General features: G+C 47.7%; 1 protein-coding gene across 7 annotated transcripts; it reads right to left on the bottom strand.

Moving 5' to 3' along the window:
- On the bottom strand, window positions 1–27015 carry PPME1 (protein phosphatase methylesterase 1). 7 transcript variants are annotated; one of them, XM_075592746.1, is made up of 15 exons: window positions 26907–27015; window positions 25865–25965; window positions 20775–20866; window positions 19162–19256; window positions 18024–18081; window positions 16525–16576; window positions 15484–15638; window positions 11063–11153; window positions 9635–9700; window positions 8127–8256; window positions 7493–7622; window positions 5111–5155; window positions 4231–4295; window positions 3083–3150; window positions 1–1528 (listed from the first exon to the last, which is right to left on the bottom strand). In XM_075592746.1, the coding sequence occupies exons 2-15, from the start codon at window positions 25957–25959 to the stop codon at window positions 1510–1512; spliced, it is 1161 nt and encodes a 386-aa protein (XP_075448861.1). In that variant the 5' UTR covers window positions 25960–25965; window positions 26907–27015; the 3' UTR covers window positions 1–1509. The 7 variants fall into 7 exon arrangements, with proteins under 7 accessions (XP_075448861.1, XP_075448862.1, XP_075448863.1 ...); XM_075592747.1 differs by having other exon boundaries at window positions 26854–26951; XM_075592748.1 differs by having other exon boundaries at window positions 26892–26913.
- Between the last annotated feature and the right edge of the window lie 277 nt (window positions 27016–27292).

Here is a 27292-nt window from a genome sequence, read left to right as displayed (position 1 = left end):
AACAATTAAAATATTTTAACATCCTTTGCTTCTGTACACAGTCCAGGTTTGCCTAGCAGGGAAGACGTAATTGAAAATAAAAGTCCAAAACATGAGTGAATAAGGGGTATTATATTGAACACTCCCAATGAATGGAATGTCATTTATACTGAAGATGCATTACTTTTTGACACTCTCCAATCCATCTCAAAAATGAACTTGCAGCAGTAGAAAGCAATAATGAACACGGGTGTAATGTGCTACCGGAGAACCCCAAAATACTGGGCTTCCTCGACATATTACAATGGCTGATGCCCAATACACTCTACCAGCCCTCTAATCACCAATACAAAAAAAAGCTATGGAGTGGACGATATCACCCGTGTGTAGTTAATGAGTGTTATGGGGCAGTGCTCACACAGACCAACAGTTTCGTCATCACGGTCTGCAGACTGAGGCCACCCTAACCCCTGCAGAGCTATGCACTGCTGGCCCATCTAAGCAGTGACAGGGTTAAGTGCTACTGTCATTGAGGCGAAGTTGTAAGCAGGAGGAATGGTGTGGTGTAATGGGTAAAGTGCGGACCTTGGACACACAGTCACAAGCTTGAGGATTTAGTTGTAACCTCGCTTATACAATGTGCGTTTGGGCAAAATGACATTATTTCTTCCTGCCTGGTTAGCAGGAGCAGGACAACAGAATCTTTGCTGCTTTCTCTCTCTGGTAACTAATGCAGACCAGTGGTGTAAGAAATGGGTAACCACCATTCCACCCCAGAGGTGGCTGCATGAATGCCTTTGAAGAATAACCCAGAACTGCCATCAACAGACAGGCACTATATAAATAAGTTACGGTTAGTGAGGTGTAAAAGATAATTAGTACAACAATAAAGTGCTGCTTCTTCATTCTCACGAAGCAGGAAGTGACCTCAAATGTGCAGTGTCCCTTTAACTCTCTCTGGCAGATCTCTGCGTTGCTTTTGGGCACCGCTGGAAGCAAAGAGTTAAAGCAGCTCTTGCTAAACATTGGCTACATCGCGGAAAGTTGACAATCCTCCTATGTCACTTCCGTCCTAGTTACCCCTGCAGTGTTGCTGCTGTGATCTATAGTTCTGGGACGTGGGACCCCTCTCCCTTTAAAACCCTCACCCTGCACACACATTTTTTCGGGAAGCAGAAAGAGATGGGCGCCGAGGCACAAGTGTTGGGAGGTGGCAACGCGGCCCTGCGAGATTTGACATCATCAACCACGCCTGAGAACTGACCAAATGGACACACGGTCTGAATGGGAGGCTGCGAGTGGCACGCTCCTGGAGCTGGCTGCCGGGCGGGATGTCCTGGTCACACACAGCTCAGAGGCATATTACAGAAAAGAAAAACAAGTATGCTTTGTTGTGACGTTGGTTGCTTGAATATTGATGGGCTGCAGCGCCTTGCTGTTACACCACGGTTGACGAGAACTGGGAACATCACAGTGGCCTCTGGTGCAAGTTATTTACAACATGACTTTGTGCCCACAGACCTCAGGATACTAACAAGTAGGGAAGACGCTGGAAGAGAGGAAATAAGAGGTTATTCACGTGCGTGAAATCTGCAGCCCAGTTTTCTGCTTAACTGGACCATTAAACTTGTTTTGTAACATATTAATATAATAGAAAAACATTCCCCCTGCCTCACAATATAAACCATCATTTCATACTTGCTGGAAGACATTGTTACCCAGCTTCAACATGTAAATACACAACATATTAAACATGAGTAATTCATTCTTCCCTGAAAGGCGATTAGAGGCACGGGACTTTCTCCAGGGAGAGGGGACTGGGGGTTTCCACACTACAGAAGCTACAAGGTGTTTGGAATGGGCACAAGGGTCTCCTAATTGTGATATTCGGCCAGGAAGCTTCAAAGGAGGTGAGGAAACAAGGACCGCTTGGCCCACCTGGTCGTCATCTCAATCTCCTCCCAATTTATTTTTCCAACAGGCAAACTGATTCACAAAATGTGAAGAGAAAACGTTTGGAAAGGTGAACTAAACGGACTAAGTAACCATATGCACACAGTGTCTCCCTCTTTCTCCATAAACTTCTCCCCATTTCCCGGGTGTCCACAAAGCTGATGCAAACCAAGTTGGCTGACCAGGGAAACCCACCTACGTTTTTATCCTGCACACCCAACGCATTTCTAGCTTTTGTCTCTAGAGAATATGTAGCCCCTTTCAGTAGGGTCATGGACATTCGTGCAGCGCGTCTACGTGATCGGTTGTGAACTCTTCACATGGTCGCGACCTGCCCTACAGAAGAGACACATATGCTCTCCCCTAAACATAACCGAAAAACAATGATGATGTTCACCGAACATCACAAAGTCCACTAATGTGTCGGCTTTTGCGAGATCCAAATGAAGGTCATGAGGGCCTCTGTGAAGGTTAAGAAATCTGCGGTTCTGTGTCCGAAACTCACATCCCTTCCGTTCTTATAGGACACGCTCGGTGGGCGGGGTATCTGGGTTATTCTTTAATGAGATGATAGAAGGGGAAATGTACGGGAAAGTGTAAGCTGTTCACAATAGACTGACGTTTACCAATCCAGTTCAAACAGGCAGCTTTCCCGAACAATGAACTAAGAAAATGCACTAACAAAAAGGACCTCATCTTGTGTGAGCACTAAGTCATATAGGGCTTCATTTTGCAATCACGGCCCTGGATTTACATAAGATTTTAATGGTAATAATGCAGTGCCAAAAGTGTGGTTGTATTATCCAACATTAGGGCTCTGATAAACCTATAATATACAGTGGGGGCTACGCACTAAGCAGTGTTAAGTGCTTTTAAGTGAGATACATGCCTTTATAGCGTGATACTGCCTGTTGTGAGATTCACAAAGTAGTGATAACAGTGCAGTATCGCGCTATAATGGCTTTTTATCTCATTTAAAAGCACTTATCACTGCTTAGTGCATAACCCCCATTGAATGATGCATCAAGGGCCTGGTGTAATGTGATAAGGCAGGTCAGACAATCCACGGATAACGAATACCAGTCGCCATTATCATTTTCATTCTGTGCCAGCACTCAAAAATACCCAGAAGCTTCATGACAGGTCTTACCACTGAAAGCCACCAACTGGTTCTGCAAACCGGTGACGGACCAAGAAAGTCGCGACTGCTTCAGCAACCTGGAAATGAGAGAAATACACCGTTCAGAATTCACCCCAGGAAATGAGAGAGAAAATAGCCATCATTTTATTTTTTGTTAACCAAGCCATCTACATGGAGTCACCGGCAGCAGCAACCCACACATTATCCTCCCATCCCTGGCAGCATCAGACTTCACATGGTTTAATAATGATCTCACACATCTGTCACTGCTTATTTCACAGACGTGTGGGGCTTTCCCGGTGTGTTAATGGACTTCAACTGAAAACAGACCACAGTGGAGTCACAACCTCACAAGTCTTCTACAAATGGAAGAAATAGCAACATTTGGCCCAAACCCCTTTCCCATCACTGGTCTGGTCTTTATGTAATGTCTTTATTTATATAGCGCCATTAGTGTACAAAGCGCTTCACAGTAGTAATACATGTGACAATCATATAAATAACAAATACAAATAACAGGTCATGAGACTAAGTGCTTCCGACATAAATGTAACATTGTGGAAGAGGAGTCCCTGCTCCGAAGAGCTTACAATCTAATTGGTAGGTAGGAAGGACGTACAGAGACAGTAGGAGGGCGTTCTGGTGAGTGTCTCTGCAGGGGGCCAAGCTTTATGTATCGTACGTATAGTATTAGCCACGGTTTTATTCCATGCCCCCCCCTTGGACAACTCAGAAGTTACTTCAGAGCGTGCAATAAACATAGACTTAAATTCTACAAACTACTTGCCGGTTGTCTGAAATTCCCATCACGTGCGGCAGTGCTAGCGTGTAGAAAAGGCCTACCCCCTTCTGCATGATCAACTGCTCTCTTCCCTGCTTCAGCGCCCAACATAACAAGGACCCACACCAATTATCTTCTTAATAAAGCGCAATATCCCCATTCAGCTTTTATTCTGAGGTTCATGTGAATGTGTTCTAAAGCTAAATATCATAGCACGCCAAAACTCCAATGTAACCCGGTGCGGATCCCCATCCTGACCCCCACATCCGGCGTCACTCAGGGCCGCACATTTACAGATAAAAAAGGAAGCAATAACACGTTAACGTCCGGACGATAAAACGGCGCGCTGCCACGTAGGAAAAGCGGAAGCGGTCACCTTATCTGGCGCGTCTTCGTGCACCGCGTGGCCGCATTGCGGGAGCACCTGCATCTGGAACTTTCCTGCAACGATAGACAACATCAAATGATAAAATCAGACTCTTTAAAAACGCATTACATGTGTCGCACCCACAACATACAGAGCGATCCCAAATGCTATATCTCCTCAAACATGTGGAGAGACATCTGCGTGCACAAACGGGAGCACACCTGGGATATATGCCAATAGGAGTCATTTAAATATACTTTGCATATCCTATTAGTATATATCCCAGGTGCACTCCGTTCTGTGCACCGGGTCTCTCCACATATTTGAAGGCGGGTTTGAGGAGAAGAGATAGAGATATATCACACAGGACTCTAATAAAATAGGTCTCTCCCTCATCCCCCAAAGAGACTTATTTAGAGGCACAATACATCAAATCAGCTTTAAAAGAGGAACATAGTGCAGTTTGCAGTCAGTATCCCTGCACTATACATATCACCATGTGGAGTGTCTTGTATCCAGTACAAGTGCTCGGTTACGGTTATTCCCCCAAAACTCAAAACCATTTCCCCACTCCCATTTTCTCCTGCTCTCCTTATTCCTACTAGTTGACCCTCCTCCTCCACCCTCTGAGCAGAAATAAAGAATAACAGAGAATACCCCAGTTCTTTCCTGTGAATTCCCCCTCCCCCCCTGTGTAATTGATGTCTTGTTTTCAAGCTCTGCTATCACCTCAAGTTGTTTTCCTACAAGGGAAATCTTATGTGTGTGGGACTGGCACACAGACTGACTCCTGGATCAGCAGTCTGGGTTAGGCGGGTTTCGCACAGATAACGCCCGTAGTCATGGGGCAGGACTTCAGAATGGCCATGTGAAGATGCCCCCTCTTTACCTTGCATCTGTCCTATTGTCAGGTCTTTATCCAATCTGTCGACACCTGTGTAAGGCATTGAAACATAAGGCTGTCAAATGGTGCTAAAAAACAGGCCACTTAAAGAGACAATCCAAGCAGTTTCCTCTCCCCCCCCCCCCCCCCCATTTTTTAGTAAAAGATGGAAGCAGGGAGCCACTGGAGCCGAATCCCATTCATTTCAGCTCCGGGGACCCCCTGCTTCCGGAGATAATTACCCCCGTAGTGTGTGCCGGTAGCCACTCCACGGTTCATGTTATGGCTGCTTTTCAAGGCTCCTAGACCACGCAGGCCAATAGGAAGCCGTGACATCATCCGGTGCGGCTTGCTATTGGTCCATGTGACAAGGGAGCGGAAAACTGCAGATACCCCGGCACCACCTTTGGAACAAGTATCCCCGGAAGCAGGGGGTCCCCAGAGCTGAACTTAATGGGGTTCTGCCCCGGAGCCTCCCTGCTTCAATCTTTTATAAAAAATAAAAATAAAACCATGGATTGTTCCTTTAACACACTGACTGCGAAGAGGTTTATTATAAAAGAAAATCAAATCCTCCTCAGAGGACCAGAAACATTTTTCTGGGCAGCAATCCCACATACACACATTTATTTTTACTAAAATTGTGCCGTTCAAATCCAGGGTTTGAATTATATACAAATATATATTTAATAAACATGTAACGTAGGCGAGACTGCTTCTTTAAGCTGGCAAACATATTGGAACAATAAAGATAAAAGATTTTAATTTACAGCCATGAACAAAAGAAGCTAAAAAACATACAATGCCTCAGAGAGCCTCTTGATAGTCCGGCCGCAGGGAGAAAGTCTTCTGCAAGCTGCTCATCTCAGGACTGTGGCTTTTAAAACAAGATCCTAAAGCAGGGGTGGGCAACTCCAGTCCTCAAGGGCCACTAACAGATCAGGTTCTCAGGATAGCCCTGCTTCAGCACAAATGGTGTAGTCTTCGACTGTGCCGAAACAGAGAAATCCTGAATACCCAACCTGCTGTTGGCCGTTGAGGACAAGAGTTGCCCACCCCTGTTCTAAGGCTACAAGCCCTGCATGGGGAGCCTCTGTAAACTAGGCCCGTGTCCTGCATGCGACTCAGGATGAAGAGGTGTTCCTACTATCCAAGACAGGGGTGACCAACTGCACTTGGAGGGATGTCCTGCAAACCTGACCTGTTGGGGTGACCTTTAAGGACTGGAGTTGCTCACCCCTGTCCAAAAATGGGTACAAAGTTGCCACACGTGCCCGGTTATCATTCATACACAGAGCACTGGGGGTGGCGTCAACTTTTTCGGTTGTGGCCTTGGGCTCAAACCCTATAGCCCCATCCACCCTCACTCTCCTGCTGTTACATGGGACACCCAAACAAGGAACACATCTGTCTTTACCTTCACCAGGACAAACATGTTAATGAATAAAGACGCAGTGCCTTACAAAATAGACAAACTACCAGAATAAAAATGGTTCTTTTAGCATTATAAAAAGAAGAACAGGAACTGGGAGAACCATAAAACACCCAGTGGTGCGTCTAATATTGGTACATTTATGCCGTTTTCGCTAAAGATTTTTTTGTTATTAGGTAAGACCGTCACAACAATAGGCGCGTGAATTGGTGCAGTGGTATAATTATTAAACTCTCCCCTTACTAAACTGTTCCATAAATATTGGGTCACCCCAAAACGTTGTGACGTCTGTAAATCTGCTATTGTAGCCATCAGAAGTTTGATATTACACTTGTGTCGGCAAGCGGTTTATGAGTGCGGAGGGGGATACATTGAAGTTCTTAAATATTGAATGGAAGGGAGGCCCTAGGGCAGGACAAACACTGAAGGACGGGGTATTTTATGTTGCCGGTGTGCACAACGAAAACGGCAAACATTGCAGAAAAGACGACTTCTCTGTGATAAATGCTTTAGCACTCCTCCTCTGAACCCGTTACATAAAGACACACGCTCTTCACACGGAGGCCACGTGGTGGCAGAGAATGGCTTCTACGCTTCTGTATTGTAGAGCTTTATTCTAATACAGCAGTGACATTGCTCCCTCTGGTGTAAACCGCTTTGTTTCCATTAGTCGAAGCACGTTACCGAGGACGTAGATCAGAGTCCCACACCTCATATGCAGACGCTCTTACCAGAACACCCTCCTACTGTCTCTGCAGGTTCTCCCTACGCACCGCTTAGATTGTAAGCTCTTCGGGGCAGGGGCTCCGTTTCCTAATGCTACTTTTATGTCTGAAGCGCTTATAATAATACAATCCATGATGGGAATGTGACGTGTACTACTGCTGTGAAGCGCTATGTACCTGGATAGCGTTATATAAAGCTATACATACACACGAGTACTGTACATCACATACCTGCGAGCAGCAGCTGTTTAGGAATAGAGCAGCTTAGGAAGAGGTTGGATAGACCCCTAAACCAACCGTCCCAGTACTTTTCTGTTTTGGACAACTCGATCCTCCAGGTATATGGGTGTTCTTTCTTCGTCTTTAAAGAAAGAAAGAGCTTTGTTATTTGTTGAGTATGTATAGGAATAAACGCAGAACAGTGGATTAGAGTTAGGCTATGCTAGCTGTACGAGTCCAACTTTGCAAGAAGGTATGTGAGCAAATATATTCAGTTAGTCCAAATAAAGAAGTTAAGACCAACTTAAGGCACCCCAACCTGTAACAGATACATCTGGTAATGAAACCTTGCTGTGTCAGGCGTGGCTGGAGTTCATGGTCGGATTACAGTTTTCCAGGCACAGTAAGATTGCGCTTTCAGTAAAAACATCAAAACTGAAGCCGGGAGAACCGGCAGGTCCACATACAATGCAGGGCCCAGGAAAGATCGCCCAGGCGGTTTCACTTTGAGGTAGCCTTTTGGCTTGCCCAGTGTCTAGTAAAGTAGCCACTAGAGCCATCCTTTTCGTTGCTACATCCCAAGAGATCATATATGGAACCAAATGCCTCTGTATGTGGGTAGGATTTGAACAGAGCAGCTCCTTACTTCTGTATCATCTTCCTTCTTCCTCTTGTTGACGGAATGTCCTCCGTTCTCCTCCTCTTCTTCTTCGTCCTCCTCTTCAATGATCCCTTCTATTGCTTTAGATCCTTCAGGACTAGTATCTTCTTCGCATCTATGGAAGAAACAGTTCAGTGGTCACGTTGCACTATTCCCTCTTACTTGAAGCACTGGTTTGCCCAGTTATTACAAGCAGACCTTCCAATCCTCATTGAAAACATGGGCAAAACATTTCACATAAGATGAGTCGAAGACAGCAGATGTCCATGTACAGGCCCATCCATTACAACAAAATGGTGAAGGAACATTGTGCATTGACCTAAAAACATGCACAAGACATATTGATCTCTAACTTACCAGCGAACCCAACATAAATGCCAAACTTTCCACATGTAGCTATTGATGACCGTAATAAAGCGCAAACGAAGTAGGTTTGTGGGCTAGTGAACCCCAACACTTCAATAACTAAGGTGATTTTGACTGAGCCCATAACCTAGTAAATTAGGTTGCAAAAATAAAAAGGATTGCCCAATGAGTTCAAACTTTGTTATAATATAATTGGGCAAGATACCCATCCTATATTTCCAGTTGTATTGACCCAGAGGATGCAAACCAAAAAAACCCAGTGAAACATTTGACAATTATGATCCCCCTGGACAAATGCTCTTTCAAGATTCCTTTGTTGTGTCACGAATTATTTTGTAAAATATGAATGTATAAATGCACCCGTTTCAATAAATCCACCCATTCACATACAACCTTCTGATGTAGCTGCTAGCAAGCCGAAACAGAGAAGAGACCGATTTTCCAGGTAGGCTGAGACTGCCACGTACAGGCTGTCCTCGGTTATCCGACACAATGCGGTCTTAAAAATAGCGCCGCACAGTGAATCGTCATAAAACTGAATGCATTTTCCGGATGCTCGTAGGGGGAACACGCTGAATATGTCTCCAAACTGCACCCCGGTGTGTGCAGACAGCATGGGTGGTGTAGCCGTCAATGACTGCGGTAGCTTCCAAAGTCATGCCCCACAATGCCATGCTCTTGTGGATGCAAAGCATTGTGGGGGAGAGACCGTGGAAACTACTGCTGTAAATAACCGCTACACCACCCACGCTGAAGTCCCGTTTGGGGCCTTACCAAGTGCACAGTCCCCTCACTGACACAGGACCCCCCTATACTGCCACGACATATATTTTATTGGTGAACCCCTTGGAGACGCCTCCCGAACCCACTGTTGGGAAACACTGGTCTAGCGGGTAATACAATTACTAATACTACTGTAGTTTCACCACCAAATTGGGCATGCACATTATTGCAGGGGGGTGAAACCTTTATTTGGACCATAATGACAACTAATGGTGGTTACTGCAATAGGACAGCTTGTAAAATACAAAAGAACCATACGATTTCAAAACTCGTGGATCACCATCATCATCTTTTTAGCAATTGTGTAAAGAAAAGACAAAACCAAGCTTGATTCGAATACTCACTGCTTGACTTGCCCGGCCATTGAAACCCGGGCAGACTCCAGATTCCTTATCTGGCCGCTTTTGACACTGGAAGAAGATGACAGGAAAGTAACCAAGTTATTAATTCAATGTGCAACCTCGCCTACTTGACCATCTTTCTTTTCCTTTACAGATTAGGATATTATAGACCACCATATTTCCTGGGTGGCGTCCCTCATCACAACCAAAAGCAGATCTCGTATACAAACGGGTCTCTCAAGGTCACCAGGGATCGAACACCATAGACCAGTGGTTTTCCACCTTTTTTAGGTTAAGGAGCCCTAAGTGAAGTTCTGAGAAACCGCCAGCCATGTCTAATAGCAACTCGGAGATCAGATGCATTGTACATTCGTCCGTATTTTATACCATTTTCAAATGACAAGAAGATTACAGGGAACCCCAGGGAATCCACCGGTTCCTAGGAACCCCGGTTGAGAAACACTGCCATAGACCCTGGTGAATTCACTTCCTGGGCTGCCATTCAGAACACAGTTGTGATCTTCTGTGTTTAAGGCTGTCTGAATCCAGAATTATACATTGGGTATAAACAGTTTAGCAAGATCAAGAATGTCATACTGTACAGGTTATATGGAAATGCTGCTGCAGTAGGACCTTCTTTACAAGAGAAAAAGTAAGAAATACCAGCTCACCGGCCTCTGGATCTCGCTATGAAAGCTACAATGCTGCCCATAATCCACAACTTATCTCTATATTCTATTTACAGATGCAGCCACCAGCATTAGATCACTTGCCTTGGAAATTCTGGGGCAATCTCACAGTAAATGCCTCAACATTTCTGTGAGATTCTTAATGGCCCATTGATTAACACAGAGTGGGGTCCCTGCAGAACCATTTAAACTGAATGGCATTTACTGTGAGATGCCTTAGTTTTTACCCAGGCAAGTGATCGGATACTGGTGGCTGTATCTGTAACGTGACAAATAAAGCCTTAAATACACTATTATTAACCCACTCATATTTCTTAATCCAAAAGAAAAAGGTCAAAATATGCTATTTGCAGGATCTTGTGCAGAACTGAATAAAGGCAGCAAAAGGGATGTGCGTTTGTATTTTTTACTTCAGCTTCTGACAACAGAAGTAACGCGGGAGCTCAAATTTATTGAGCGTGCTATGCCATAAAACAACGTCCGTGGCGCCTCCGTGGTATAACACTCCGTGGCGCCTCCGTGGTATAACACTGCTCACTAAATATGGCCTTTTAGCGTAAAGATTCAGCGAGTCTTTCCAATACATCTCAAAAGGAACCTTTGTCTTAGATCTTAAACCCATTCAGATTTTCTCTTATCCGTGTCGCGTTTTCAACCTTTAATCCCAGTATTTATCTTGTTGCACGCCATGTTCCTGAAAATGTAATAAATGAGCAGGACAGCGGAGAGGACACAGACCCACCTCCATTCTATGGCATTCTCTAGGGACTTGAAGGTTTTCGGGCGGCTGCGTAAGAAGTTCTGCATGCTGTTCAGGGCATCCATGGCTGTGCCTGCAAATACATACATAGCAGACAATCACATGTACTGCATCCTCAGTCTGCAGGTGTATTATTACTCCCCAATCCGCACTTCCGCAGGGTCCTTTTGGGAGGTAACCAGACGCCTGCAGTATGTTATTGCCACACAAAGTAACAATCACTTCCCTCCTGCTATTTAAGTGTGTGAAACCCCACAACTTTGGGATCACACAAAGTGTGAGTCTTTTGAACGTTTAAAACATTTCATTGCATAGTGTGTTCAAAGCAGGGACACAAGTTATGGAGAGTAAAAAACGTGAGGAAAAACCTCCACTGCACAGAATACAGCAATGATAAATAACTTATGAACATGTTCACAGGTCTATACAAACCTGCCTCCCCCCCTAATCACACAGCATACCGTGCTTCCACTGCAGCAAAGGATTCTGGGTAGTGCAATGCAAATAAGCACTCAGTGTCCCATTTTGCTTCTTATCTACTTTAACATGGATCCCTATAAGCTTATGCCTGCTGGATTACACAGCTTTTCTAGCAGAATATTACACCTGACATCACTGCCATTCTATCATCGAGCCTCATGTAATAAACAATATATAAAGCAGTAGACGTGCAACACTCACTCTTGTGGTGCTAGGGGCATCTTGTTTGACTTGGAGGATATAGCATGAAACCGACTGAAGTGCAGTGCGATTTATTATCCAGTTTAGGAATTAGAGCCACATTAATCAGATGTCTTTTATTTACTTTTTATCTTTATTTAAGGAAATATTATTTTGGCTGGAGACGGGTTACAGAAAATAAAGACGGAAGCGTGTGGGTGTTCACATCAAATACAAAAATAATGACGTTGGGCATGTGTCCCATCTTAAAGTGTAACATCAAAAGTATGTTTCATTGAGCTGAATTTCTACCATCAAGAGAAATTAAGATTTAATTACAGCAGGGCCCCGCTTCTCGGCGCTCCGCTTTTCGGCGATTCGCTGATACGGCGGCACCGAGAAGGAGGCCGCCATGTTGAATTTGAAATCACGCATGCGCAGAACGGGCGGGGTCGCCCGGTGCGCATGCGCAGACTGCAGGTTGCGCGCGCAGCGTATAGATCGCACATGTGCAGAACGGCGAAAATGCCGGTTTGCGCATGCGCAGCACTGAAAATCGCCGGATCCGCTTTCCGGCGATTTTCACTATACGGCGGGCCTCTGGAACAGAACCCGCCGTATACCCGGGGCCCTGCTGTAACTATCCCCTGAGGAAGTGACATAACGTCACGAAACGCATAGGGAGGAGCTTAGTATTTCACGTGTGTGCCTATCCACTGCTGATCCTATCTGGCGCACGAGAGTGACCCGCGCTGCTGACGTCATCAATCGGCGAGTCGTGTGTGACTGTGCGGGTCTCGTGTCTAGCCGGGTTGGAAGCAGGTTGCGGACGGCATCCGTTGGCACAGAACTTTGTACCAATACAAATTGGCCCAGGGGGAGCATGTGGGAGAAAACACAACAAGAAAACACACTAAGTGCAGACTGGAATGTACAGGTGTGAGATGATTGTGATGCTTGGCCTCTAAGTGCTGCCTACTCACAGGATGTAGGTAGGATATGTATAGTGGCGTGATCAGTAGAATCTGGTGGGTCCCTCTGAGTAAACACAGGAGGTGGCTGGAACTGGGGTATCATTAGCAGGTGTACATGGAAAGATAAAAACAGACCTCCATGGTGCAGATCAATGGTATACAAAAAACTTTATGAAAGGATATAAAATGTGCACTCACAGTATTTAAAAGCAAAATAAGCGTTTTTCACTATATAAGTGATGGGAGGGTAGGGATGGTTGCCTCAGCTCACCGCACCGCCGATATCCTGGATAGTTCTCCTCCGCAGGCTCCCTGCTACACCCAGGCAGTGTGGGGATCTCCAGCTGCGGTCTCTCCGGTGCGTCGCGTCACTTCCGGTCTGCACGATCAGCTCCGTCGCGTCACTTCCGGTTCGGCGGTTGATTGGCAGGAGGTGAGAGGATTGGTGCCCGCGAACTGCCAATCAACCGCCGAACCGGAAGTGACGCGACGGAGCTGATCGTGCAGACCGGAAGTGACGCGACGCACCGGAGAGACCGCAGCTGGAGATCCCCACACTGCCTGGGTGTAGCAGGGAGCCTGCGGAGGAGAACTATCCAGGATATCGGCGGTGCGGTGAGCTGAGGCAACCATCCCTACCCTCCCATCACTTATATAGTGAAAAACGCTTATTTTGCTTTTAAATACTGTGAGTGCACATTTTATATCCTTTCATAAAGTTTTTTGTATACCATTGATCTGCACCATGGAGGTCTGTTTTTATCTTTCCATGTACACCTGCTAATGATACCCCAGTTCCAGCCACCTCCTGTGTTTACTCAGAGGGACCCACCAGATTCTACTGATCACGCCACTATACATATCCTACCTACATCCTGTGAGTAGGCAGCACTTAGAGGCCAAGCATCACAATCATCTCACACCTGTACATTCCAGTCTGCACTTAGTGTGTTTTCTCCCACATGCTCCCCCTGGGTTGAGAAAATATCGTTTGATCTTCTGGGACCAGTCAAGACAGTCCCTTCCAGAGGGTCTGAGCAGGGGGTTGCAACTTATATTATACTTTCACCTTTGCACTATTTGAGTCACGATTTTCTTTGATATCACTATTTATGAGCTATATATATTCACTGTAATTTAAGTGATCACTAGCACTTAATTAGCGCCAGTTTTTTTCACCAATCACGTTATCACCAATACAAATTGGCGCCATCAAGCACCAGGGAAATCACCCCGTTCAACCACGTGGGGTTCGTGGATATCGAGGTGAACACACGGTGCAGCACAGATTCTCTCCCTTGAACAAGCAAGATTTAATCTTGTAAGTTTGGGTTTTTCCCATCTTAGTTAGGACTGTTGTTGTCTATATAGTGCGCAATTGGTGTGTCTTTGTCATTGTATCATTACAGAGACCATCTGGATCACATTCTGAAAACTACCCAAGTCATTCAGAACTTCATTGGTTAACCCACCCATTTGCCAGGACTGTTTTTACATCAAGGACTGTCTTTTGGATAATGGTACTGTGGATATTAACTTACTAGTGCCGGGGATATAGCTTTTTGTGTATGTATATGTTTTGTTAGATTTGGAACCGTCTATAGTTTGCTGTCCCCATGGCAGCTGATTTTCACATATTGTTACACTTTGCACATTTTGTTTTAGTGTTGATTATCACACCCCATTAGCTAGTTGGATCAAGCGCTGATAGAGAGTGTTATTAGTTAGTTTGTAGCTTCTCATTTTAATACTGACTAAACTTAAATCTCACCCCACAAAGCATTCCAATAGTCTGCACTCATGGCTATTCACCCACACTCAGTCACTCCTACCATCCATTGTGACCAAGCACTGCCATCTACAGCACTTACTCCCTCACCTGCTGTCTAAGTTCCCCATCAAACCTCTTAGATTGTAAGCTCTTCGGGGCAGGGATTTCCTTTCCGATTGTCTGATTTTGCTGCACTAATTGCATTATAATAATTCCCTGTACTGTATTCTTTGTGAAGCGCTGAGTACACTTTTGGTACTATATAAATAAAGACATACAATACATTAAGAGAGTAACATCTGAATACAAAGAGTTGCCGCGATCAATACCTGCAGCAACTTGTTCTCAACCAAATGTCCCAGGCTGAAAATTAGATGGCCGATTCCTCAGGGCTAGCCTGTGACTCCCATGTACCCCAAAAACGTTTCAAATACACCTCTGGGACCCATTATGAAGCTGGTTAACGTCTCCATCAGCATATTGGTCCCAATGGAGTGTAAGGCCGCGATTATATAGTGAGCGCGATGGCACGTGCGATTTCGGCGTGCTGCGCAAACAAAGTGCCGCAGCTCTTTCGGGCCGGCCATAGTGCGTGCGAGTGTGGGTGCGCTGAAGAGCGACCGTGCGACAGATTTTTGAAACCACAAATGATTTTGGGGTTTTTTTCCGCGCGACGGCCGCGTCGCGCGTCCGGTTCAGCCAATGAGCACGAACCAGCCTGGTGACGACGTCCGCCAAGCTTCCCCATCGCCTCAATCCTAAGAGCACACACCGCTCGGGCGCCGGGCGCGCGCAAAGCCATGCGCTCCGTCGCGCGCCTACTATAATCTCGGCCTAAGATTTTTCATATGATTTCAGCTTAGATTGTGGACTGGAACATTGCAGGCTCCCCTGGCAGCCATAGGGTTAAGTTAGATATGGGGTTATTGCAATCTACCGTCTCCACGGTAACTGAACAACGCTTCCCCAGCCATACAGCTGATGGTAGGTGGGCTTACCTTCAACAACATCGATCATGCACAGGCCCAGCAAGCTTGGCACTAGGTTGGCAGCTGCAGTGTGCACGGCTATAGCGCCCCCCATACTGTGACCAATCAGCATGATGGGAGGCGGCAGGTCACTGTACAAGGCTTCCACTACATTCCCAATGTCCCTACGGGAGGGGGGGGGGGACAGGAGAAACACTGGTATTAAAGTCGCATTGGCAAAAGACCAATACATGATACCTACATACAGTAGTTATATAAACACATAAAAGAAAGAACAGGCACCAACGGCTATTTGTGCAAAGGATTTCAGGGTTAAGTCAACAATTCACTCATTGTCTATTACTTTCGTTTATTTGTAAATTGCCAACATATTCCGCAGTGCGGTACAACACGGGTACAGAGTGACATCAATGACATACAAATAAGGACAGACAGATACAGAAGGTAATGAGGCCCCTGCGAGCTACAATCTAGAGGGAATAAAAAGGTGGGGTATGGTCCAGTCACACAGCTGATCCCATTAAGGTTTGGGGGTGTTAGATAGCGTGGAGTTTAGTCCAGCTGCACAGCTTGTACCAATAGGGTTGGGATGGGAAATGTTAGGGGTTTGCCAGATAGGCTTCCTTGAAAAGGTGATACTTCAGAGAGTTTTTAAATGTCTGAAAGTTGGAAGGGAGTCTGATGGTGCGTGGTAGGGAATTCCAGAGAGAATCCTGTGGCGTAGCAGGTAAGGAATTGGTCTAGCAAATGAAAGGTCCCGAGTTCGATTACTGCATGTATATTATATCAAATGTATTCATGTTGAACTCCCACATGTTGTAGGGGTGTGTGTATGTGTCCGTTAGCAATAAAGCATTGACTGTTTAAAAAAAAAATTTAAAAAAAAATGGAGATGTTTTTAATTCGGAAGCCACGTTTAGACCGCGTTATAAGCGGATCCGTTTTGTAGCGGATCATGCTATAATGGGGTTGAGATGTACTACTAAAATGGGACTGAGACCGTCAAGATACCTTTCATTCTAGTAAGATTTAAGGTCCCCCGGGGCCTACCTGGCCATGGTCTCTGCCGACAAATCTTCCGGGTTCCTCACTTTGGTTTCACCTGGGAAGAGAAAACAAAATATAACACCAAGCAGCTCTGGTTTGGTGCCGTGACCAGAAATACCCACATTACATACTAAATACTGCCCCATGGATATTATTATTATACCTTCTACTTCCAAACTACATCACCGCAGAGGTTTTTAGTGACATTTCTTGCAGTCTGATCTGCAGGTAGCCTCCCGAGGGGATAGGAACTACTACCTAAATACTGGTTGTTTAGCTGAAGCACCAAGAGATATAGGGTCAAACGTATTTTAGATGTGTTAAGCTGCAATACATCTTATGGGCCATTCGCTTAAATGGGTAATAACTTAGCAGCGCTTAGTCAACATGTACCAAAATGAACGGCATTTTTTTGCACATCTACATTTTAGTGCAAACCTTCATAAACGGGGGGTCACGCATGTGAATGTCGTTATGTAACATTGTACATGATGCATACTTGGCTGCGTGAAAGAAACGGACGCAATGCGCCATGCTGGACACCTGACTGATGTCATTTAACTTCAAACAGAATGGTGTATTTCTTATTTATAACCAGTATTGGTAAATAGAAATACATTCTTTATTATTGTATTACTTGCAACAGCCAGGCTGTGAAAATGTGACATTTTGTGAACATACAGAATGAAACATCCATCTTGCGTCAAATACATTCCTGATTGAGACATAGCCACCTAATTATGCGGTAAAGACATAAACAAGAGTTTTTAGGATTTACACCAGATACAACTTGGATGACGATTTTGATGCAGGTTTATACTACATTTTTTGGTGCAATTATACCATCTTTCTCAGTACATATCACACATACATAACATACACAAACCATGTCTGGTTTTAAGGATATCCCAGCTTCAGCACAGGTGGCTCAATCAGTGGCTCAGTCAAAGACTGCTCCACCTGTACTGAAGCTGGGATATCCTTAAAACCTGACCTGTTGGAACGGAGTCCTGAGGACGGGAGTCGACAACCCCTGCCTTAACCGTTAGGCCGCGTCCATGTTATTGCGCTTGTGGCGCGATCACGATGATGTGCCTCTATGAGGCGGTCTTTAGAGCGCGCGACCAGAAGCGCCGGCGCTGCGTAAGGAAACAAAATACATTTGTTTCCTTGCACAACGGCCAGGTCACGGGAGTGGTTCACCCAATGAGGGTGGAACCAGCTCCGTGACATCATGGCCACGCCCACAACATGCCCCCTCGGCGCGTCCAATTAGAGGGCACAAATTGCTCAAGCTAGAGGCAAGCGTGAAGCCCCTCGCACGGTCGCGCACCCACCATGGACTTGGCCTTACATCTCTCCACTATATAAATATATTGGGGCAAGTAGGAGATCAGGTTTTACTATAAGGGTGGGATGGGTGCACTAGGTGAGCCAGACACCGGACATTGCTATGATTGTGGCCATGCTAATTGTGCTCCATCCTATAGCATGATACATACCGTGGCTTCTCTGGTCCAAAGCGACAACTCGGCACTGAATCCTGCCGATTATTGCAGTCTGTAGGAAGAGAGAAACACTCAAATACAGTGGTTTTCATGCAGGAGGGTTTATCTGAAGATAGCTGCATAGTCACAGGGCAGTGTACAACTGGGCTGCCAAATGGGTCTAACACTTCTTGCAGCTCAGACCTATTTCTATGCTGATTATAAGTGCCCTTAGAATAAGTCCAATAGGAAAATATAGAAATGCAAAATGCCAAACTCAAATTCTTCTGTGTTGTCTAAGAATCACAGGCAGCAAACACACACAAACGCCCACAAACGCCCAGCCAGGGCGGTGGAAATTACAGTACAACGTGGACATTTAAATGTCCAATCATAATCCTGGTGTGTACAATATGTGGCACTCAGACGTGTCCCACAGGTTAGACATGAAGTCATTCTGCACTATGCCTCGGTCGGCAGCCAATGCTCGTCACTGTGGGGGTTACTTCGCTGTATTCAGAAGCTTACAAAGCACAAAGTACAATTCAGGTCACAAGGAATTTTAACGATTGTACTCTTAACAATTTAGAGACTTCGGCAAAAGTGTGCCAACATTTCTCCTGTGTGTTCTATTTAGTATGTACTTACTTTAATGTGTTAGCCCGTGCAAGGAATTCAAACGTGGCAATCGCCTATTCCGCATGTATACACTATTTCCAGTACCATGTGATTCTGCGGGTGTGGCACAGCGAGACTTCATACAGTGCGTGGCGTTATTAAAGGCTTTCTTCTACACACCTGATCTAGTCGATCTCTTACAAGCACTCGTCCCCGATTGGACGAGCAAGCAGTATTGTAATGAGTAAAGTTGTGCGCTCAGTTTATGAATGAGCCACCTGTGCTGTACCAAGGACAGCCTTAAAACCTGGCCTGTTGGTAGCCCATGAGGACTGGAGTTTCCACCCCTGTGCTAGGCTTAGTCAAAGCAAGTACCTCATCTGTTACTCATTTCAACCACACATTTGCACCCTCGGTGACTCTGGCCCTTAGTGATTTCTAGCAGTATATACAAGCATCTGTTGCTATTGGCAGAGTTCACTTGCAGCTATGAGCACATTGCTGATGTACAACCTTCAAATGACTTCATACTCACAGTAAACACTGCCCAGGAAAGCGCAGAATGACCCCCGCCGTGCAGCAGAAGTAACACTGGCCCCTCCGACCCACTCCTGTAAATGCGAAAACTGTGCGGAAAGTCAAGGATACGAAGGGATTGTGCGGGGACCATCAACATTACCCGAGCAATACCAGGGACAAGCAGAGTACCCGTTCCCTCAGGGAGAAGACGCCCGGGTGAGGAGTATGAGCATGTCCACCAAACCTCCAGTATCCAATAGATCACTGAATCCCTCAGTACAATAGGGGCCTGTGATACACTTATTTACTAATAGATTGCTGTCACCTCCAGCAGGAAGGGGGTTAGCGGTGCAGCCCCCAATACTATTTAAAAAACATGCTGATGTCATCTCCTAACAATCCTTTTAATTCTTCTTGAATGAGACGTACCAGGAGTTGCGCCTATAACTGATGCAGTTTCCTCCATTACATTAAACAAATCCCCCAGGTGTGTGCTGTGTCCTGTCTCCACCAGTGGTAATCACAGGAGGCTTCTGGGTGAGAGCAGCACGTTACATCACGCCCACAGGCTTTAGACATGCCCCTTTCTAGAATCCATCTATGGATGTCCGCTCCGTGAATAGATCTAGTATCCCCTGAAAGAGCCAGTAATGCCCCTTGCTGTAACCCCCTCCGGCAGTTGCGTATTTCAGGGGTTCATTGCGAGTGATTTTTTTGTTTGTTTGTTTTCCATGTGGAAAATGAGAATGACGGTGGGTGTTCCCTGGTCTTCATATTATGCGGATAACAACCCCCGATGTAATCTGTTCTCTCTACGCCATGTACGACGTTGTACAATGTGATCAGATTTACCATTATTCTGGGCCAGGGGCGGCCAATTCCAGTCCTCAGGGGCACCCAACAAGTCAGGGTTTCAGGATATCCCTGCTTCAGCACAGGTGGCTCAATCTGTCCCTGCTTCAGCACAGGTGGCTCAGTCTCCTGACTGAGGCTTTGTCCCCGCTGGCGCTGAGCGCGCTCATGCTTGGAGAGCTCTCCAAGCATGAGCGCCGGGTGTCCAAACATTTTCGCAAGCGCTCGCGGGGGAGGGGGGGGGACACGACGCTGCAGGGGAAGCTGAGCTCTAAAGTCTAAAAAATTGATTTATCTAAACGCCGATGAGCGTGTGCCCGCTCGTACGTGCGCGCACACATGAGCGGGGACTTGCGTGTGTGTGTGTGTGTACACACACACACACACACACACACACGTCACCTCGCCAAGCACCGCCCGCTCAGCGAGCTCAGCACCAGCGGGGACTCAGCCTGAGCCGTCAGTGCTGAAGCAGGGATATCCTGAATACCTGACCTATTGGTAGCTCTTGAGGATTGAAGTTGGCCAAACTTTGTTCTAGGCTAAATTAAACATAGGCCCATGTCTACTAAGGGGTGCTATGCCATAAGACACCCTACTGCCCATTCACGTGAATAAGCTTTACTGTGCCTCCGAGTGCTGGAAGGTGCCTTCTAGCATAGAACAGCTGGAGAAAGACGACCCCTGGTGTTTTTAGCCTGCCCTCGTAACGTAACAGGGAATTCTTTTCCCCCATGTGTAACAAGAAGCCCTTCACACGTTAAACAAAGGATATGTCTTTGCCGGTTTCACTTTCAACCACCACGTCCTCCATGTATTCAAAATACTGGCTCCAAGGGACGGGAGAGAAGTCGCGTTTCCTGCCCGGCCTGGAAGACACACGTTACAGTAAGAAGCAGGAAGGGAACGTGGGTAAAGACGAGGAAACGTATAGAACCACGGCTCATATCATCTCCTGGCCCAGACGCTGCAGCTGAACATTTTGTACGTGGCGCCAACCTACAAACGGCTCCTGAATTGCAACTTGTGTCCCAATGTCACACGTACGCTGAGCTCCTTCCTTCGTGCCCCGCACTGCTCGCACTGCACCTTCTGCTTCGCAAAGTATTTGAGCTGCAGTCTGCTTTACAATGCAGAGCCAGCAACCGAGGCCAAACTGAGGAGTCCCAAAAGAATAAAAAAAAAAAACAAGTGTCCTTGAATAGGCGGCTGGCTCTGTACTTCCTTAGTAATGCATAGATTTACCTAAAAGCGATGCTCTCCCACTAAGCAAGAATAGCTACCCTGTTAACCCTGTCAGGGCTGAAGGAATGGCGATTGTGGGCGAGTAGCTTTATCTCCCTGTGCATCACGCACGAAAAATAGATTGCAACCTGCACAGGAAAGGGAATTATTGGGCCTCTAAAATGCTATATACAGGTGTGTGTGTGTGTGTGTGTGTGTATGGTGTGTGTGTGTGTGTATGGTGTGTGTGTGTGTGTGTGTGTGTGTGTGTGTGTGTGTGTATGGTGTGTGTGTGTGTGTGTGTGTGTGTGTGTGTGTAGTAATTCATTAGTTCAGCTGTACAATGTACCGCTAAAGCCATTTGGTGAGAAATTGTGGGGTAGTGCTGATTTGCATTTTCCCCCTTACAATGCAAGCGCGGCACAGGGCGATAGCGCACGCGCGGCACAGGGCGATAGCGCACGCGCGGCACAGGGCGATAGCGCAAGCGCGGCACAGGGCGACAGCGCAAGCGCGGCACAGGGCGACAGCGCAAGCGCGGCACAGGGCGACAGCGCAAGCGCGGCACAGGGCGACAGCGCAAGCGCGGCACAGGGCGACAGCGCAAGCGCGGCACAGGGCGACAGCGCACGCGCGGCACAGGGCGACAGCGCACGCGCGGCACAGGGCGACAGCGCACGCGCGGCACAGGGCGATAGCGCACGCGCGGCACAGGGCGATAGCGCACGCGCGGCACAGGGCGATAGCGCACGCGCGGCACAGGGCGATAGCGCACGCGCGGCACAGGGCGATAGCGCAAGCGCGGCACAGGGCGATAGCGCAAGCGCGGCACAGGGCGATAGTAACTGGAACAGCCTCGGGGATCCTATGGGTGCACTATAAATAGCGAGGGGTTATGTGGTTTAGCGCTTTCCCGTTATGACAGCTCCGATACATTTTGTTGTTAATCTCGTGGACCCCCCACCTATTACCCCCACCTATTACCCCCACCCAGTGCTGGGACGTTCCTGTGGCGATGACCCAGAACCCTACGTACAGGATCCGACTGCCTTTACCACGCCAATCTAAAAGGGCCGCCGTTTCCCTGAACCCTTTCTTTGTAGCGATCGCATGCTGGCGCCCCTGCCCCTCCCCTCATGCCAGGAAGAGAAGGGGCCGGGGGTCCTCCTTTTCCCTTACGATCGTACCCTCACAGGTCCATGGCCGGGATCTAGACACGAGTATTAAAGGCACAACGTCCCCTGAACACCGTGCGGGTTCTGAGAGGGTCAGAAGGGTATAGCAAGGGTTAATATTAGTTAGGGCTTGTATAGCTATAGAGATATAGGCGTCACTTAAGGCAGCTCTCCACCAGCTACTATGGAGTCCATAAGTTGCTGTATTTAGAGATGTGAATCAGGGGGGCTCAACTCCTTCCTCAAGTGGCACCCCCCGCCGGGGGGGGGACCGGACCGGTCAGCGGCTCGCGCTTTGAGCCTCCGTCATGTCACTTAGAACGGCTGCTGCTTCTCAGACTGGTCAGGCCGGGAATTCTCGCACCTCCCATCTGATCTTGGAGGGTATTGCTACTTAAATAGCAAATACAAAACCCACTTGTGAGCACATTCACACGTCTCAGACCGGTCTGCAACCCTGCTTTTCCCATTAAATCGCTTTGCATACAGTCCTTCCAGTGCAGCCAGGGATTCTGGGTAATAACATGCAAATGAGCAGTGTGCCACACTACTTTTCTTTCACTTTCACATGGACCCCTATGAGCTTACTGTATGCCTGACGCATTACACAGCTTTTCAGCACAGTCTGGGGTAAAGAAGTGCAGAGCCAGTAACCCTGCTCACAGACAGCTTTTCAACCTTTTGGGTCTCATCAGTGTGAGGCTGGTATAACCAGATATTAAAAAAAAGTAATGGTGGGTAAAAAAACAAATATGTGACAAACCCTGCACCGTACAGTGTACAGTAAATAAAAATACCGCTCGTGGTTTAACCAGAGAATGTCTCTTATTGCTCAATTCCCTCTTATTTTCATTGTTATTCCTACGCTTTAATGTTACAGCCTTTCGCCACTTTTCCTTTCAACACGAGGGCTCGTCCAGGGTGGTGCCGAGCGTGCGCGCGTGGACCCGTTGCGACAATGCACGTGGCCTGCGTGAGCGGGTGGGCGCGCCTGCTCGGCGCTCAGCCGCTCGCCGAGCAAGGAAAATTGATTTTGTTGCTCGCAAGCGCGTCACGTGAGCGGTTCGCCCAACGAGGGCGAACCGGCTCCGTGATGCCATGGCTGTGCCCCCAGACGCGCACGCACCTAGCCGGCCAGGAAAAGCACGGCCGAGCAGGGCGCGGCGCTGGAGCGCCAGCTTCCACCCTGGACGAGGCCTGAGAGGGGAGGAGCAAGAGGACGAGAAGACCTCTCACAACCTTGTAAAAAGCCAGACACACGAGCATCCAAGCTATGTTACCGGGGACTTTAACTTGTGGACATACGTTGGCCAGGTAACTATGTAACCCTTGAGAAAGAGGACATGGACCCCTAGTTTTTTCCCAGCAGGCTCCTACGAGTTGGAATCTTAGACCGAACTACATGCGAACTTCATTTAAAATACAGCAGTACGGTGCTTATATACGTTAACCCACTAGGTGCCCTTGTGATAACCACTGGACGCCATCATGTAACAGACTATGATACTATGGATGCGCTTGCAGAGTTTAGAGCAGCCAGGAGAGATATTGTGGGTGGTGCATGTTAAAACCGAGCGCCTCGTATTTCTCCCTAAATCTGGCCGTCGCCGAGTCCATGCTGCCGCAGACCGCACGGAGGCGTCCGCACGTGGCGCGATCAAATGACTTAAGGCACGGATCGCGCCCATAGACTGCGCGGGCACGGCAGCGGGAGGGGGTGCACGTTGCGCCGCGAGGAGTCAGTTGAAAATGATTTTAAATCGGTGCGACGGGCAGGTCACGTGAGCTGTTCGCCCAACGAAGGCGAACAGCTCTGTGACGTCACTTACACGCCCGACAGCGCTTCTAGCATGGCCAGAAAAACGCAGCCGCTTCACGCGATTGACGTCACGGACTCACAGGCCTCCGCGTGGGTAAAGGCACCATGGCCCGGGCCTAATACCCACCTTTTCCATCACAGTAAATGGTACTACCGCCTATCCGGTCGCAAAAGCACGCTGCGTAGGAGTGACATTTCACGCTCCCCTTCCCTCCGCATTCCCGGCCAGGGCTGCCACCTTCTACTGACGGCCGACCCGGAGAAAAATGAAAAAAAGAAGATTCTCTTACTTGGTGCGGCGGCGTCTCCCGGCATCCTCCTGCAACCCCCCCTCCTGCAACCCCCCCTCCTGCAATCCCCCCTCCTGCAACCGCCCCTCCTGCAACCGCCCCTCCTGCAATCCCCCCTCCTGCAATCCCCCCTCCTGCAATCCCCCCTCCTGCAATCCCCCCTCCTGCAATCCCCCCTCCAACTGCACTGAACATGGCTGCGCGGCGTCAAACCATCAAAGCGGATATGTAGGAAGGAACAGTTGTCATGGCAACGTGACGCCTCGTAGCGTCATGGCATCACGTAGCGTCCCATTGGCATGGCAACGGGGCAGAGGGGGAATTGCAGGAGGACGCCGGAGACGCCGCCGCACCCAGAGATTGACAGGCTAAACCCAAAGCCAGGAGTAAAGTGCCCAAAACACGGAGTCTCTGGGTCAAACCCGGGGGAGGTGGCAACCCTGTTCACGGCATGGTGAAAATGTGTCGCTTCTTTCTCCGTAATATTGCCAAGATGCGCCGTTTCCTCTGCCCATCTACTGCTAAAACTCTAACGCATGCCCTAATCCTTTCCCGTGTGGATTAGTGTAACATACTGCCAACAGGCCTCCCTGCCTCACATCTTTCTCCCTTGTAATCGATCCAAAACGTAAGGCTCCCCACTCATCTGTTCCTTCCTACATATCAGCTTCGATCTCTCGTTATGCCCCTGCTTGTCTCCTGCCCTGTACCCATAACGGTCTCCTCTCCACCCCTTTCACCTCTACAGCTCTCTCTCGCCTTAAACCCTTTTCCCCTCACTGACCCTTTAGAAACTCCACACTCCGTACATGCCAAACACCTTCGAGACAAACCTTAAAACCCACCTCGTAAATGAAGCATCCCAATAACCCGCACTCATGGCTAATACCCCACACTCGCTCCTTGTAACCAAGCACTGCCATCTACAGCACTTATTCCCTCCCCTGCTGTCTCCGGGCAGGGATTTCCTTTTTTATTGTCTGACATTGCTGTGCTTATTGTATTATAAATCCCTGTACTACATAGTCTTCGTAAAGCGTCGAGTACACTGTGGGCGCTATATAAATATGCAACTATGCAAGTGTTCATGGTCAATGCAAAGAGAGGTGTGCCAAACAAAATACAAATACACAGTACTTTCGTTCCATTTACAAGACAGCATTTTGCAGGGATAAGATCATAAAAACTGTGTGTCTATCTGTCCAAGTGCTTAAGAAGTCGACACTGACATGTGACTGGTTTCTCCCACACCCGGGGTATGCCGTCATGATAAGTCGCTCAGAGCTACGCCCCCCAAACTTCACTCGCCACGCCAGTTACCCCTGTGGCGTAATCATTCATACTAAGCCGATCACATACCCCATTCTTATTTTGGATCCAGACTGCAGCCCCCCGGGCATGGGCGGTCGCGCAGTTAACCGCCCCAGGTGAAGATGTTTCTCCAAGGTAGACATGGCTCTCTGGAAGACAAGGAGAGGGCGATAGATACAAGTCTGTGAGACACGTTTGGGGTGCATATGAATCAGGCCGCATTGCAGGGCTGAGGGGGAATTGCTATCCACGAAAAGGGAGTGTGCTGCTAATAATATTTAACATGCAGACTATTTTCCTGTGCACAGGTATCCTTCACCAGGCTCTGTGCGCAGGTGTCACGGCCTACTCCCCATGGGCATAAATATCACCTCCTCCACTACCTCCCTGGATACAGGAATCGCCTCTACAGTCACTCTGCCAAGGTGACAATTACTCCTCACCGTTGTCACTGTGCATAGATACAGTGTCACCCCATCCTGCTCCCTGTCAGTGCACTGGTCTCACCTTGCACAGACACCACCACACGCATCGCTTTGCCTCTGCCCAACTGGAACCTTATCCTCCCTCTCTCCTTCCCTATGCACAGATATCCCCTCTACTCCTCTCTTCTCTTCTGCACACGTATCTCTCCCTCCTATCACCCACTCTACACCTCCCTCCCCATCACCCACTCCACACCTCCCTCCCCATCACCCACTCCACACCTCCCTCCCCACCACTCACATTACACCTCCCTCTCCATCACCCACTCCACACCTCCCTCCCCATCACCCACTCCACACCTCCCTCCCCATCACCCACTCCACACCTCCCTCCCCATCACCCACTCCACACCTCCCTCCCCATCACTCACATTACACCTCCCTCTCCATCACCCACTCCACACCTCCCTCCCCATCACCCACTCCACACCTCCCTCCCCATCACCCACTCCACACCTCCCTCCCCATCACTCACATTACACCTCCCTCCCCATCACTCACATTACACCTCCCTCCCCATCACTCACTCCACACCTATCTCCCCATCCATACCTCATCTCTATATGTGCACAGATATCATCTCTCCCTACCAATCACCCCCTCACCTCCAGGCCTCAGGCAGACCAGCCAGAAGGGTTTCCGTGGAGACAGCCGGACCCTCCCACGGATTGTTGCACTCCGGATCAGACGTCACACCCGCAAAGGCTGCTGGGAATTGTAGTCCCTTTACTGTCAGGGTTTTTTTTTCCAACATAACTTTATTAGATATAGACAACAAGAACAAGAACAACTAGAAGAGCTTGCACATATCATCAGTTTGTATGTATTATTATTATTATTTTATTATTTTATTATTATTATAGTATTTAAACTTTATACTGCTTACCATATATGTTTTGTCAATTGGATGTAACATTGGGCACCCTTGTTTTTTGTTGTATGTATGTATGCATGTATGTATGTATATATATGATATAGCACCATTAATGTA

This window comes from Ascaphus truei, chromosome 3 (assembly GCF_040206685.1).
Source record: "Ascaphus truei isolate aAscTru1 chromosome 3, aAscTru1.hap1, whole genome shotgun sequence".
NCBI lineage: Eukaryota > Metazoa > Chordata > Amphibia > Anura > Ascaphidae > Ascaphus > Ascaphus truei.
The sequence above is the reverse complement of the archived record's forward strand: the minus strand, read 5'-3'. Positions and strand labels throughout refer to the sequence as shown.

Bases quoted from the DNA above. Each gene is read 5' to 3' on its own strand.
- PPME1 (XM_075592746.1), bottom strand. From the start codon at position 25,959: ATGTCTACCTTGGAGAAACATCTTCACCTGGGGCGGTTAACTGCGCGA. The intron at 16,577-18,023 runs GTATGTATCATG...TTCTCTTCCCAG, and splicing joins TTTGGACCAGAGAAGCCACG to GTGAAACCAAAGTGAGGAAC. The intron at 7,623-8,126 runs GTAAGGAGCTGC...CTTTCTTTAAAG, and splicing joins AGAAGGAAGATGATACAGAA to ACGAAGAAAGAACACCCATA.